At 36.4% G+C, this 14,517-nt stretch overlaps 1 protein-coding gene across 2 annotated transcripts in view; it reads right to left on the bottom strand.

The window, feature by feature from the left end:
- Nucleotides 1–9,081: 9,081 nt before the first annotated feature.
- Nucleotides 9,082–14,517, bottom strand: part of PPP4R2 (protein phosphatase 4 regulatory subunit 2) — a 60,550-nt gene continuing 55,114 nt past the window's right edge. For both annotated transcript variants that reach the window (XM_001364327.4, XM_016424448.2), the window contains 3 exons: nucleotides 14,164–14,307; nucleotides 13,164–13,468; nucleotides 9,082–12,979 (listed from right to left, as the gene is read on the bottom strand). In XM_001364327.4, coding sequence (XP_001364364.1) covers nucleotides 12,672–12,979; nucleotides 13,164–13,468; nucleotides 14,164–14,307 — 757 coding nt within the window. In that variant the 3' untranslated portion in view covers nucleotides 9,082–12,671. The remainder of the gene's footprint in view (nucleotides 12,980–13,163; nucleotides 13,469–14,163; nucleotides 14,308–14,517) is intronic.

Genomic DNA, 14,517 nt, shown 5'->3' with positions numbered 1-14,517 from the left:
GTGTCATCAACTACCTCCACTCCATGAAACTTACAATACTGTTGGGACTTTAGGCTTTTAAAGTCCTCGGGACATAGCCCTCTAGAGCAGGAATTCTTCATCTTTGGGGTGTCATGAGCCCTTTGGCAGTCTGATGAAGACTAGGAACTCCCTTTCAGAATATTTGAAATCCATACAATACAGTACATAGGATTATAAATAAACAATTCTATTCAAATGTAGGTATAAAACTATTTTTAAAAACAAGTTCATAGAACACAGGTTAAGAATCTGCTCTATTGGTCCTCATTCTCCTAAAATAAGGAAAGGATAAACCACCAGACAGCCTACAGACATAAGGTAAACCTTCTTATGGGAGAAGACACTTTACCTGGGCTCAATAGGGGTGGGGAGAGTTGATGGTTAAATTTTCCATGCAGTATTGGCACCCAAGAAATTGGAATACTATAACACTATAAATGAGGGCTTCAAACATTGTTTTCTTGATTTTCTAGCCTTAAGAAAGTAATGGAGAAAATACTAAAAAAGTAGATTAAATTTGGAAAATGTGTGAGGCATACGTTTCCCCCTCCCCAGAAGAACAGATTGTTAAAACTTAGCAGCACAGCCGTGGGTTGGGGACTAATCACTACCCATTTCATACCTGCCAGTTTTGGAATGTCACAGCAAAACTTACACTCTTAACCACACAGAGGAGTGAATTGTGCCCAAGTGACCCACCAAAGCTGTTCTTTCTTTAAGTGATACAGTATTCTGCTTCCCTATTGATGTCCAGGAGTAAGGAATGACCAAGATATCACTCAGGGTTTATGAGGTCATTCTAAAATGTCAAGATCTTTCAGCAATGGGTCATTACAGGGTCTGAAGCAGCCCCAAAGCTCTTACATAGACATTCAGAACTAGGAGGTGCACATTTGAGGTGTGGGCACTCATTGCCCACAGGGGCATCAGCAGGGCAGGAACTGAAGGTGGTGCTTTGTTGGCATAGACATCAGCTACCCAACTTCCTGTTCATCCTAGTGAAATCTCACCTTGTTGGAAACTAAAACTATATAATGCAACCGGAAAAATAAAAGGTCAAGAATTTCAAAGGAAATAATAGGGGAGGGGAGGAGAAAGGAAAAATGAAGAGACCTAGAAGAACCAGATCTCAAGCTATATTACAAAAGTAATGATCAAAAATATGTTATTGGATTAGATGTGATATATATAATGTTGATCAATAGATCCGAAGCAATGCAAAGTGCCCAAAGACCTCAACTACAGAGGGAAGGACTCGCTATTCCACAAAGGTTGCTGGGAAAGTTGGAAAAAAGTCTGGAAAAAATTAAATTTAACTCAACATCTCGGATAATATTCCATTTTAATAGGGTGCTTTGAGAGGGAACAGTCCTTCTGCAGGTGGACAGGGGTGGATGCAGAGAATGGAATCCAGAGTCTAGATGCAAATTCTAAAATTTGTCATTTAAGAGAAAGCATTCTCTTCCACCATAGGAGATACTTGATTTTTTTGTGTTTGGGGCTGGGGGTAGAGTTCTTTGGAGGAGTTTTTTCTCACTGACAAAGAGAGGGAAAAGGAGAGGAGAGGAGAGAAAGCAAAAACAGAAGGAAGCCCAGAAGTAGGACAGTATTTTAACCCACCACATTAAATTCAATACTTTTTTTCTTAATGTCTTCTGACATGCAGTCATGATGCCACAGTCTTATTTTTTCTCTTTAATATATATGGAAATGTTTGGCTCATAATAGGGAAGAAACTTTTTTTTTTAATTGAGAAACAAAACTATGTCGCTCTTCACAACTGGTCCTATCCTCCTCTTCCAGTCTTCTTATGCATAACCCCCTTCCATTCTACTCCATGGCCAAGCCATATTGGCTGATTTGCTGTTTTTCTTCCCACATGACACTCCAATTGGTCCCTTTTCTGCCTTTGCGTTGTCACTAATGGCTGAAATGCACCTCTCTGCTACCTCCACCTCATTGAATCCCAAGTTTCCTTCAAGACTCAACTGACAGATTGCCTTCCATGTGAAGCTTTTTCCTGATCCCCCAGATTCTAACGTCTTCCCTGCTTTGACTACATTGTGTTCATTTTTGTATATAAGGTAAAAAAAAATGTACTTGACAAGTTATTAAATTGATGGTTTGAATAATGTTGTAAATACTTAAGATTGTAAAGACTGATCACTGCAATAACCAACCATGACTTCAACATCTTTTTTCATCATGTCATCTTTGATGACAAAGAGATGTGGATTCAAGATGCAGAATGAGATCCATTTTTGGACATAACCAATATGGAATTTTGTTTTGCATGACTATGTGGTGTTAGAAAAGCTTCATTGGGGTTGTCTTTTGTTTGTTTGTTTGTTTTGCCGTATGGTGGGAAAACGAGGCAAAGAAAGAAAATATATGCTTATTTTAAAAATAAAATAAATTTAAGTAATGAAAATTGACAAGTAAAATAAGCCAATGAAACAAATCAGAAATTAGTGGAAGAAAGGAAGAGAAGTAGGCAAGAGATATAGAAGAGTTGAAAGAAAGTAGGGAGTTTAAGAAGTTTATACATGGTAGTAAAGATTCTAAATGACACGTTTATAAGATAATGAAAACCCCCAAAAGTGGTTTGAAAAAACAGCTGAGAATCTTAGTCTTTTTATATCTTAATTCCCACCCCCACCTTCCAATGCTTAGTACATCTACTCTTTTGGTTCACTAACAATGAACTTCTTGAAACTCCTAGAACAAGACTCCATCCATCTCTTAGCTTTGGGCATTTTCTCTGGCTCGATCCCATGCCTGTATTGTTTTCCCTCCTCGTTTCTACCTACCAGGTTTCTTGATTTCCTTCAAGTCCTATAAAAAATCCCCTGTTCAACAAGAAGCCTTTCCAGCCCTTTACTTCTAATGCCTTCCCTCAATTCTATCCAATCCATATGCAGGTAGTTTGTACACCTTGTTGCATGTGGCTTCCCTCATTAGACAAATTTCTTAATTTAACGCCTCTGGGTGGGTAGGGGGGTGCCTTTTGCCTTTTTCAGCCCCCAGCACTGTGCTTGGCACAAAGGAGCATCTTGATCAGCTCCATCTTGATCAGCTGGTGCTAAAGCTAGGTTCTGCCTGGGTTCTTGTAACTATTTGCATAGTGCCTTCGTTTACAAAACTCTTTCACTGGCATGACTCGAAACAGAACAATGTAAAAGTCCAAGTTCTCTGTTTTCATTCAATGTCATGCTAAGAACCAGTTGAGATCACTGTAAATTGCCGGGTACCACGTGAATGTAAGCTTTGTCATTTACGTATTTTACTTACAATAATCGTTACAGCCAAATCTGGCTTAATTTCTTTGGTTACTAAGGCTCTATATGACTAACATTTCATATGAACAGAACCTACGGACCCATTGATCCTTCTCTTTACAAAAAAAGGGGGAGAAGGATTGACTTTTTGACAGATTGGTTCCATTTTGTGGAACTCTTGCTCCCTGTTCTACCTCTAAGGCAGACAGAGACACGGAGACAGAAAAGGGGGGAAGAGAGGAGACAGAAGGAAGGAAGAAGAGACAGAGAGACAGAAAGTCAATTGTGATTAAATTAAGAAATATTGAAATAAAGCCAACCAGCTGTAAGCGGAGTAATTTTATAGTATAATCACAATTGGATGGCTTACAGTTAGGAATCTCTCTTATTTTAGTTTCTATAGAAAAAAAAAAGGATGACTTCTGGACTCTTGTTATCACCAGATTTCTCTTCCTGTAAGTGTCTTGGCCTCTACTAAGATGGGCCAGATCCATCTGACTTTCAAAAGACAATTTGGGAAACTCGATTCAGAGTATTGATTAGGTGCTTGTTAAAAGAAGGAGAACTAAGGTTCTAAGGTGCAGAGAGGTTCCAAACTGCATGGGTGGAGGGAGTTTCACTGATGAAATCCGAGGTTAAAAAAAATCCACGGATCTGTGCTCAGAGGTTAAAAAAACACAATGAAGAGCTCCTGCCTTCAAGGCAAGAGCAAAAGAAACAGAAGTAACTTGGGGGGAAGTTGGGCAGACTCTAGTTACGAAGAACTGGGAGGACCAAGAAAGGTTTTGTGTAGATGTCACTCAAGCTCAACCTTCCACAAAGCAAAGGATTTTCAGAGACAGAAGTTCAGGAAGGAGGGCTCAGACTTGGAAGACAACCAGAAGCTGGAGGTAAGATGTCACACAGAAGGAACAAATAGGCTAATTTGGCTGAATATAGGGTACATGAAGGCCAATAAATTAAATCAGCCTGGACAGCTACACTGGAGCCAGATTGCAGAAGGCTTTAAATGTCAGAGAGGGGTTGATATTTCATCCTGGAGGTAGAAAGAAGCTCCTGGAGTCTTGAGCAGATTGTCATGGTCAAAACTCTGCAGAGAGGTGGAGGGTTAGGTAGGTGGTGCAAGTGGAAAGAGTGCTGGCCTGGAGTCAAGAAGACCCGAGTTCAAATACAGCTTCAAACATGTATGAGCTGTGTGACCTTGGACAAGTCATTTAACCCTGTTTGCCTCCATTTCCTCACCTGTAAAATGAGCTAGAGAAGGAAATGGAAAATACTCCAGTAGCTTTGCCAAGAAAAGCCCAAATGGGGCCACAAAGTCAATCATGACTGAAACAACTGAGCAACCACAAATATGGAGGAAGAACTAGAAAGTGGAAAGACTTGAAGCAATACAAGAGCACTACCAAAACTCAATGAAGACCTGAACTAGAATGATAGGCATGTAAGTAGAGAGAAGGGAATGTGGATGGAAATTGGAGGTTGGCCACTGAATGACTATGGGAAATGAGGAAAAGAAGGGTCAAGCTTTGCCTTTGGTACCGTGAACCTGGACGATAGTATGGTGGAGATTGCAACAAGTGAGAAGGGGGCGGAGGGAATGTAGCCATTTGGGATCCAGGCGAACCCCCCCCCTTTGCATATATTAAGTCTGGGATTCTTTGGGGACTTCTGGAGATGGGACAAGATGGCCACACAGATTTTCCTCTCCAAAGTTGAGTTGTGCACAGGCTATGTGAGCCAGGGATGAATCTCTTCAGGGTTTAGACAGGCTACTGAGTATTTCATGACTTCTTGATATTTTTTCTCCACTGATACCCTGAGTTTTAAAAAATGGCAGTATTATCAGAGATGAAGCTATATAGCCCAAAGAGGAATGCATTAAAGTTTGGATCTTTTGCATAGATAGTAGAACCCAGGAGAGCTCATAGGAGCAGCTACAGAGAAACAGGAGCCAGAGCTTATGAGGGTCCATTCACACATTGAATGCAAAATATGATCTTCCAAAGCAAACCACAACAGTTCTGGAGGAGAAAGCAGTGTCACAAAAATTCAGAGAGTACCCAGGAGAGGTCATGCCATGCCAAACATGGCAGACAGGTCAAGGTCGAGACCTGAGAAAAAGTCACTGCGTTTAGTCATTAAAAGAACATTAAAAGGAGAACTGACAGCCAGGCCTAGAGATGGGGGTCCTGGGTTCAAACCTGGCCTCTTCCCAGCTGTGTGACCCTGGGCAAGTCACTTAACCCCCATTGCCTAGCCCTTACCACTCTTCTGCCTTGGAGCCAATACACAGTATTGATTCTAAGATGAAAGATAAGGGGGGTGAGGTGGGGGAAGAGAATTAGTGAGAAATTGTTTTTAAAAAATAGCAATTTTTAAAGAGTCTTAGAAAAAGGGATGATGGAAGGAGCAAGAACCTGGGAGCAATGAGGATGGGATCAAAGCCACAAGCACAGTGTCAGGCCTAGGAAAGGGGAGAGCCCTCTCAAGAGACTGGAACAAAAGAAAAAATGGCGGTCAACAGTGAAGTGATTTTGAGGTGAAGTACTGGTGAGAAGGGAGTTGATCACAGAGCTCTGTTTAAGAGAAGGACACAAGGTCCTCTGCTAAGAAGTAACGCTATCTTTCCTATGCCAAAAATCTTTACAGGATCTTCATTTAATACTCACAAACCTATGGAAGATAATCAATTCCTTGAAGCATGAGGTTACAATGCCTTATGGGCAAACAGTTATCCAGGGGAAGAACCAGAACTTGGAACTGCCTCCCAGCCTCATAATCTATCCATGAAAACATGTCTTGCACAGAGAATGGTAAAAAGTAAAACTACCTAGTCAGATAGGAATGTGCAGTGAGTTCTGGCTATTTGGTTTCTCACTGATTTTCATATGAATAACCCAAGTTCACTTATTACCTAGAACTACATCCTAGTCATTCTTTATCTGGTGAACAAAAGGCTGGATTAGAAAGCCTACTATCTGGTGGTTGGCTGCAAATTAGATAGGACAGGTGTGGGTTTGGAAGCCAATATTGCACCTTAGTAAGTCACAAGATCTAGGCCAGTTTCTTCAACCAGAAAATGAATCGATGATTTATACTATACAAAGCAATAAAGCATCAAAACTATCTAGTAAAGTTTAAAAAGCAGAAGTTCAATAAGTGGGACAAATTCGGTCCAGACTCAGAAGCAACCCGACAGAGAAGCGGCAGTGTTCAATAAGCCAGAGGACTTCAACTATCTAGTAATGAATTCAGTTGACAAAAACTATTGGATTAACTGGAAAGCAGATTTGCAGAAATAAGTTTAGCCCAGTATCTCCAAACATAAACCATAAGCTCCAAATAAACATGACCCAAAGGTCATGGTAACATGGTAACAAGGTAAAAGGTAACATCAAATTAGGGGAGCAGGTTAAGGAGAAGCCTTTCACGACTGTGGATTAGAAGAGATTAGCTGGGGGGAAAATATTTCCTGCAAATTTCTGATGGACTGATATTGAAGATGTATACGGAATTGATACAAATATAATAGGATCTATCTCCAACAATCGAAGGATAAGAACAGTTCTCACAAGGCAAGGAATGAACAACCATCTGAAATATGCTCCAGAACATTGAGATAAATATTAATTAAATCAACTGTTTTCTCTTCACATTTATGAGCTTGGTAAAAATGATCTTCCTGCAAAAGGAAGAAAAGAGGGCTATAGGCGAGGAATACTGGTATATTATTGGTGGAATTTTGAATGAATCAAGTATACCACCCTACCCCACCCCCAACAAAAAAACCACCACCACTAATAAAAGTGCTTTATCCCAACAAGAGCACTACCCCAAAGAGATGAAAGTAGGAAAAGCCTCATATGTACAAATATACTTCCAGTGGCACTTTGTTGTGGTAAAGAACTGAAAACAAAGTCAGATGACCATCAACTTGGGAACTGCCAAATTTATGAGTGTAACAGAATTGTTAATCCTTAAAAGAAAACAAATGGGGCATTTTCAAAGAAACCTGGGAGGATTTGTATAAACTGGTGCAAGGTACCATTTTGAACCAGAACAATTTATAAAACGTTATAAACTGAAATAACTGATTTTAAAATGAGGATCAATGCAATGATCAATCACAACTCCACAAGACCAGTGATGAAATGAGGTTTCCTATGAATCAGATTTTCTTGGTAGAAATGGACTCAAATATAGGATGAAACATACACATGCACACATAGCCAATGTGTGGATTTATTTTGCTTGACACTGTGAGTGTGAAGCCCCCAACCCCTTTTATGATTATGGTAGTATTAGCCTTTATGATTACTTTAATAACATAATCATTAGTGTTGAGTGAATAGCCAAAGTGATATATTTGCCTTAAAAAAAAAATTATAAAGATTAACTAAGAAAGTTACAGTTTAGGGTGGTATCAAATCTTGTTTACATCTTTCTGACCTTAGGCCTATAACTAAATTACTAACAAGCCCACCACACCCTGCCCTGGGCGCAAGCACAAGATGGTCACCAAGGGGGAGGGCCCCTCTTGTTTTTCTAAACTGTTGAGTCCTGATAGTGTCAGTAAAAGATTCCAAGAGTGAAAAGGCCTTTAAAAGGTCAGCAATAATATAGTCTTAAGTTACCACCCAAAGTGATTTTTGCAATCACTTGCTTAATCAATTAAAGCAGCCATGTCACTAATTAAGTACCACCCATGTGAAAGATGTGAAACATCTTTTTCTATTTTTGTACCATTGTCAATATGTCCTAAGATTTACAGTATAAAAAATGGCCCTCTCCTAAGGCTCAGGGTCTTTGGTTCTGATGGGACCTCTTCTCAATAAACATATTATTTATTATGGAGTTCTGTATTGGTATGATAAATTTTCACCACACTATATGGAATAAGTGAGGCCTTTGGGGAAGGAGGGGAAATAATAAGGAAAAGAGTCATGTAGTTACAGAAATACTAAAAGAGGGGAAAGTAGTACAAAAGATAATTTTAAAAATACATAGAAGTTCAAAAGAGGACAGAAATGAAACAGTGGTATTCAAACTACCAGATTTAACTTTAATATATACTCTTAAAAATAAGCCATATGTAATATTCATGGTGTTATCTTTAAATCTTTTGGTTCTTTATACTTTTTTTAAATGTGCATTTGTTCAATGCATTAAAATTGTTATAAGTAAAGAAAGGAGGCATTATGACCAGACCATAGAATCAATAGATTTAAAACTAGAAGACACCTTATACATCTACCTGGCTCCTTCCAACTCCAAATTCTATGAATCAGAATAAATTTTTGTTATTCTGAGCTATCCCTTAATGAGAAAGATTACAAGCCTCCAATTATCTACCAAAGTGTGAATTTATCCTCAATTTCCTTGTAGGTTGCAATCATGAAAGAGAAAAATCGATTCAATGTAGTAGCCTATGTAGCCTAGTCATGAACTATTACAAAAGTCAAAGCTAATAATAATATAACAGGTAGAGGAACTTACAGAAAAAAAACAAAGAAAGTGAAAATATGAAAAGGGTAGAAGACCAATAATTGCCATTCATATACCTCAAGGATTTCCCATCCTCTTGAAATTCTTTAAGGAAAATACAAGATTAAAAAGTAAGTCAAAGCAGGTTCTTAGCTAGTGTTGGATAAATCTTGGGGATTGTGAGGGGAAGAAATTAAGTTGTGATTTATAGGAGGATAAGAGTAACATTCTTATTTATAGAGCATTTTTAAAAATCAATCGACAAAAAACAAAAGCAATTCCACAGATGCAGAAATTTGTCTAATTTGTTTTTTATTGCATTATGAAAATAATACATTTTTGGCAAAGTAAGCTGGGCTCCAAGTTCAAATAATAAGAAAATCCTAAAGGAAGTTTATTATTGGTTCACTATATTTAAATATATTCTCATCAATACACTATCATTCTTATTAGACTATTAATGCATTAAACTTAGTCTTAAACCACTTTCCCATATAAAATTGTAATTAACGTCACTGCATTTATCCATTTTATGACTGCCATCCATCTATCTCACAAATAGCTGAGTATCCATTTTGTCATGTACTTATGAAACTGTTCAGGGACCATAATTTGAAAGCCTACCCATAATTTGGTTCCTTTGGTTCTGCAAATTGTAAATTTATCTCCTCTCCAATGTTTCGTAAATATAATTTCAGCAGCTTTCATAAGAATTACTTCACACAAGCACCTTTACATGAAAACTAGTTTATACTATATAATTTGAAAGTTAGTCTCTGACTTTTAAATGCATAAATACATGCCTATCTACATTGGCAAAATAAAGCACTCTTATAAACACAATGCTTTTATAAAGCCAGTGCTTATATGGCCCAGTGTTTTGGGGAGGGTCTTTTCAAAGCACGACTACTACTCCAAATTGCCAACAATAGACTATTAATTTGCCTGCTTTCAAAGGTGCAACAAAAACTATTCATAACTAGATTTAAACAAACCATTGAGGGGAGGGGAAGATTCAATGATTGCTCTGTTCTATTCTAAGTTTTTAGCATTTTCAAAACATATTTTGTCCATTTTTAGGAAAAAAGAATATTAATAAAAAACTAATTTCTAGTTATTCCTCCATACTTAATCAGTATTTATTATTTCATTTCTAGACAAACAGCCCAAGTAGTTGGAAACCTGCTCTAGGCTAGAAAGGATGAGCAAGAAAATTGTATTTTAAACCCACAAATTCTTGATTTAGATCTTTTGAAATTGGCCCACCATGTTAAAAGAAAAATATGGTCAGAATGAACATTTTTAAATTAAAATTGTTATTTTTCTTTCTTAGCTTATCTCCTGAGTGCACCTTTTCAAATTTAAGAAAAAACTTCTCATTCCCTGATAGTCACCAACACCCTTACAACAGCAGCTAAACAAGAAGATCACTCCAGGTTTAACAATGGAAGGATCTGTCTCATTCATCCTAATAAAGAAGCACGATAAGATTCCATAAGTAAACCCAGAGTATTCTTCAATTAACCTTATGTAAACAGCAACAAATTTGATCTATGATCAACATTTGAAGGCTAACAATAAACTAAAAATTAAAAAGCATATCTCTCATACAGAGTTAGGATAGCATTTTATACATTCATCATTATTTTACTTTATTTAATAAAGAGATGCATTTAACCCTTGCAAAAACAGCAATTGCAAGTTTACAAGTTCACAGACCACAAAACCACTTTGCTAAATTGTAAATGTAAAATTGACAAAGTAAATTGGTATCATTATATTTAACAAATAGTCCATGGCACTACAACTAAATAAAATAAAAATATCAAAAGGTCATATAGATGCTTAAAGAATAGGTTTATTGACAATATGTTCACAAAAATCTAAAAGAAATTTCTAAATTTCTAAACTTAAAATGTTTAAAATTTGTTCTCATTGGCAAAATATCCCTTAACAAAAAGTAAAATTTTACTATGAATGAATGTCATATTTATTAACCTTGCTTCATTTCAACATTTTGAACGTTATTTTTTTAATTAAACATCTGCAGTTAGCAATTTTGAAAAAATAAAAAAAAAATTTTACAATGTTTGATTTTCTTTTTTCTCTGGGAGACACTAATCAGTGTGCAGTGTTTTGTTTGTTTTTTTTAACTATCAAACATCCTTAAATATATCCTCTGGCTGATGTGAACCTGACATACAAGACAATCAGTAGTATAGTACTCTACAAATATAGAAACTGAGCCAAATTATTCTGGTGTTTTTATAAAGAAAATTTAAACAGACAAAATCCACAACCTGTGTTTTTCCCCAAATCATTCGTAAAGCATATGATATGGTATCAGAAATTGCGTCAATTTTTTAATCCATTTGTGTACTTCAGGCATCTGAAACTAAAAAAAGTATCCTTTTGTTTTGATAAAAATGTACTCGAATATTTTATAACATTAATATTTATTGCTTTATATGAATACTGTATTGAAAGCCCAAGCATTCAGTTTACACACAGAAATTATACAATTATATACCGCTTCACAAAGGCAGTGAACACATTACAATCTACAAAATCTACTTTACAGAAATTTAAAAATTCTAAATATCAAAAAGGTACAGTTGAAGAAACAGGTATAAATTTGGCAGCCAGTAATTTTGACTGGGAAGTTGCAGCTTGCATGACTTAATGGGAATCTGAAAACATTGAGTTGAGCAGTAGTTGTGCTTTGCGCTGATCTGAAAAATATAACACTGGCTGTCGGACTAGCATGTTCAAAAATATTTAATTCACTTCAAAATGTCATACAAATTATGTTGGTTTCTATGCACCCCTAGAACTTTCAATCATTTAGCTCAGGTACATTACTATGGTAATATATTATTTCCTCCAGTACAATGGTGTATCATACCAAATCCATTTGCATACTTTCAAATAATTTAGAAAGAAATGTGTAATATTCACAATGTTCATAGAAGCAAGCAAAAAGTCAAGTAACCTGCCCAGTTCTTCTGAGATGTTCTCACATCAGCTTCATAAGCATTCACTCTACAAAATATTAAGCTAATGGTTGAAGACTGATCTTAACATAAAGCAAATTTTTCTCATAAATAAATGAAGTCCTTTTAGTCAGGCACCTCAGAAGTATACAAAAGGGTTGTAGTTTGAACAGATTTCTTGGAATGTGTTTAACCTGGTATTTCAACAGTGTTAAAGATTTCCAGGGTTTCATAGGGGCCAGATTTTATTTGAATCATTCAGAAGTGAAAGAAATTGCCTTCTGAAAGAGGTGAAACTCAATTATTTCCAATAGAAAAAGTATTCACTGTATTCATCTCTTATAGAAACAGAAAAATAGAACATTTTCCCCCTTAGAATAGTATATATATATATTTATATGTATTTATGACTTAAGGTTCCATTGTACATAGTCAAACAATAAAATCTGGAAACCAGCATGAAACCCTATAATTCACATGTTAAAATGTTGAAACTATGACCAAAATATGAAAACTGCTAGAGCTGTCAGAAATAGACAAGACAAAAAGCTTTCTTGCATATGTATAAACTAAATGTGGTAATCTCCAAAAAGTTTGTCAAAATTATAATTATTACCTTCCAGTTTAAAAACTTTTATTCTAAATTAAAAAAAAAATCTATACACATACCACTGATTTGAGCAGACCAAAAAGTCAGCGGTAAGCAGGACCTGAAGGAGCCTATATTCACAGTTCTTATGTGTAAAACTCTTTCAGGATTTATTCCATGAAGAATCATATTTTACAACCTGCTTCTCTTGTAAAACTAAAGGTCCACTTTATTACATAAAAGTTTTATACAGTGGAAAATCAGGGCCTTATGTAAAATACTGCATCTAAATAGGTTTCATAGTTAGTCTTGTTCCATGGGTTCTTCTGCAATGTCTGTGGCCTCATCACTGTTTTCCATTGGGGATTCAGATGGAGTTTCACTGGCATAGGTTCCTAATTCTTCAGTTTCACTGCAATCAACACCACTACTTACAGGTCTTGTATTTTCACTATCTTCAGTATGTAAATCTTTGTCTTCCTGAGACAGGACAGACTCCTCCATTTGATTACTCTCCTCAGAAGTCTCTTCATTCACAGTTAAGGCCTCATCAGTCTCTTTTTCTTGATCTTTTCTTTCTGGGGTAATTTCTTTAGAGGTCACAAAAGATTCTTAAAAAAAAAAAAGTAGCAAGAATTAAATTTGTATTTTCAAAAAATTCTATCCTAGCTAGATTTGACATTAATCTCTCCACCTGGCCAAACCACATTTGAAACATTTTATAATCAGAGACACATCTAGCATCAGGGTTAATTATATAATAGTGATGAATCCCCTCATTTGATTTCTATATACCTTCCTCCTCTTCCTCCTCTTCCTCTTCTTCCTCTTCATCCTCCTCCTCATCTGTACAGCGTTGTCTGGCAGAGCTGCTCCCTCTGTCTTTATCCTGAGATGAAGGTGACATTCCTGTTTCTTCTACCACAGCAGAAGGCATGTCACTGGTGGAACTCGAGTTGGTTGCCTCTCTGTCTTCACCTTCTGTGTCAAATTTGAGTCTTTTTACCTCATGCCCCTCTGCGTCCACAGGGTCTTCATCCGAGTGTTTATTTTTTACAGGACTTGCTTGGGTACCTTCTGATTCAGATGCTGATGAATCACTGTAAATTTTGTAAAAGCCTCATTAAGCAATAAAGCAAATTGCTGTATCTACCACATTCTTGTATTTAAGGACCATTTTTATATTGCTCTATGACAAAGCCAATATATCTGGCAATAGAAGAATCTAGGGATCTCAATAACAACAGGTCACACCTTTTTTTACCAGCTTCCTCTGTGACACTCAAATACATTAAAAATCCTCCCATATACTCCTAGGCCATTTACTATGTATGAGAACCTCCACTTCCTATTCCTCCCCTTTCTCATCTTGGTTTTCTTTTCTGATGTGACAAAATACAAACAAAGGAAGCATATTCTTCCTGTATATTTCCTTTATTATAATGAGAAAGCCTTTTCTAGAAGATTTCAAAACTCATTTGGAAAGTTTCTTTTCTTTAGCAAGTATCTTTTTTAAATGACAAGTTTATTTTAAGCTTTATAAATACATATAATTTCTCAAAACTTAGCTATAAAGACAATTGCTCTGCTGTTTCATAAATTGAATATTCACTTGATCTCAACCCCATGTTATATACCCCAAGAAGTTTTACAGCCCAAACTTTACAGCCAGACACACAGTTCCCAGCTACTCTTTCATCCTATTCCTATCTCACACTAAATGTCCTTAACTACATTGGAATGTAGTGGAAGACTAATTTTGGTAAAAATCCAGATATGTAAACTAAATACAAACCTGTGGTTTTTCTCCTCAGTTAGTTGTAAATTTGACTCTTTACCTTCTGTGTTCTCAGGCAAACCATTTGTTGTCATAGGAGCTGATAAAGAAACCTTTGGTCGGTTTACTGGTCTGGGAGTTCCAGGACCATTAATGTTAGACCTATAATAGAGCACCATTATTGTTCTGATGAAAATTAATCATTCCCTAAATATTCACACATATATATTCCCCAAAAAGGCAATATACGTAACATTTTGTCTTTCAAAAGTCTACAAATCAAGAAATAAACCTTTTTGGTTCATTATTTGTACCTTCCCATCAGAAGCCTATATTTGAACAGGCAGGGCCCACTTCCCAAAATGGGGGAAT

The sequence above is a fragment of the Monodelphis domestica genome, chromosome 7, assembly GCF_027887165.1.
Source record: "Monodelphis domestica isolate mMonDom1 chromosome 7, mMonDom1.pri, whole genome shotgun sequence".
Classification (NCBI taxonomy): domain Eukaryota; kingdom Metazoa; phylum Chordata; class Mammalia; order Didelphimorphia; family Didelphidae; genus Monodelphis; species Monodelphis domestica.
The sequence above is the reverse complement of the archived record's forward strand: the minus strand, read 5'-3'. Positions and strand labels throughout refer to the sequence as shown.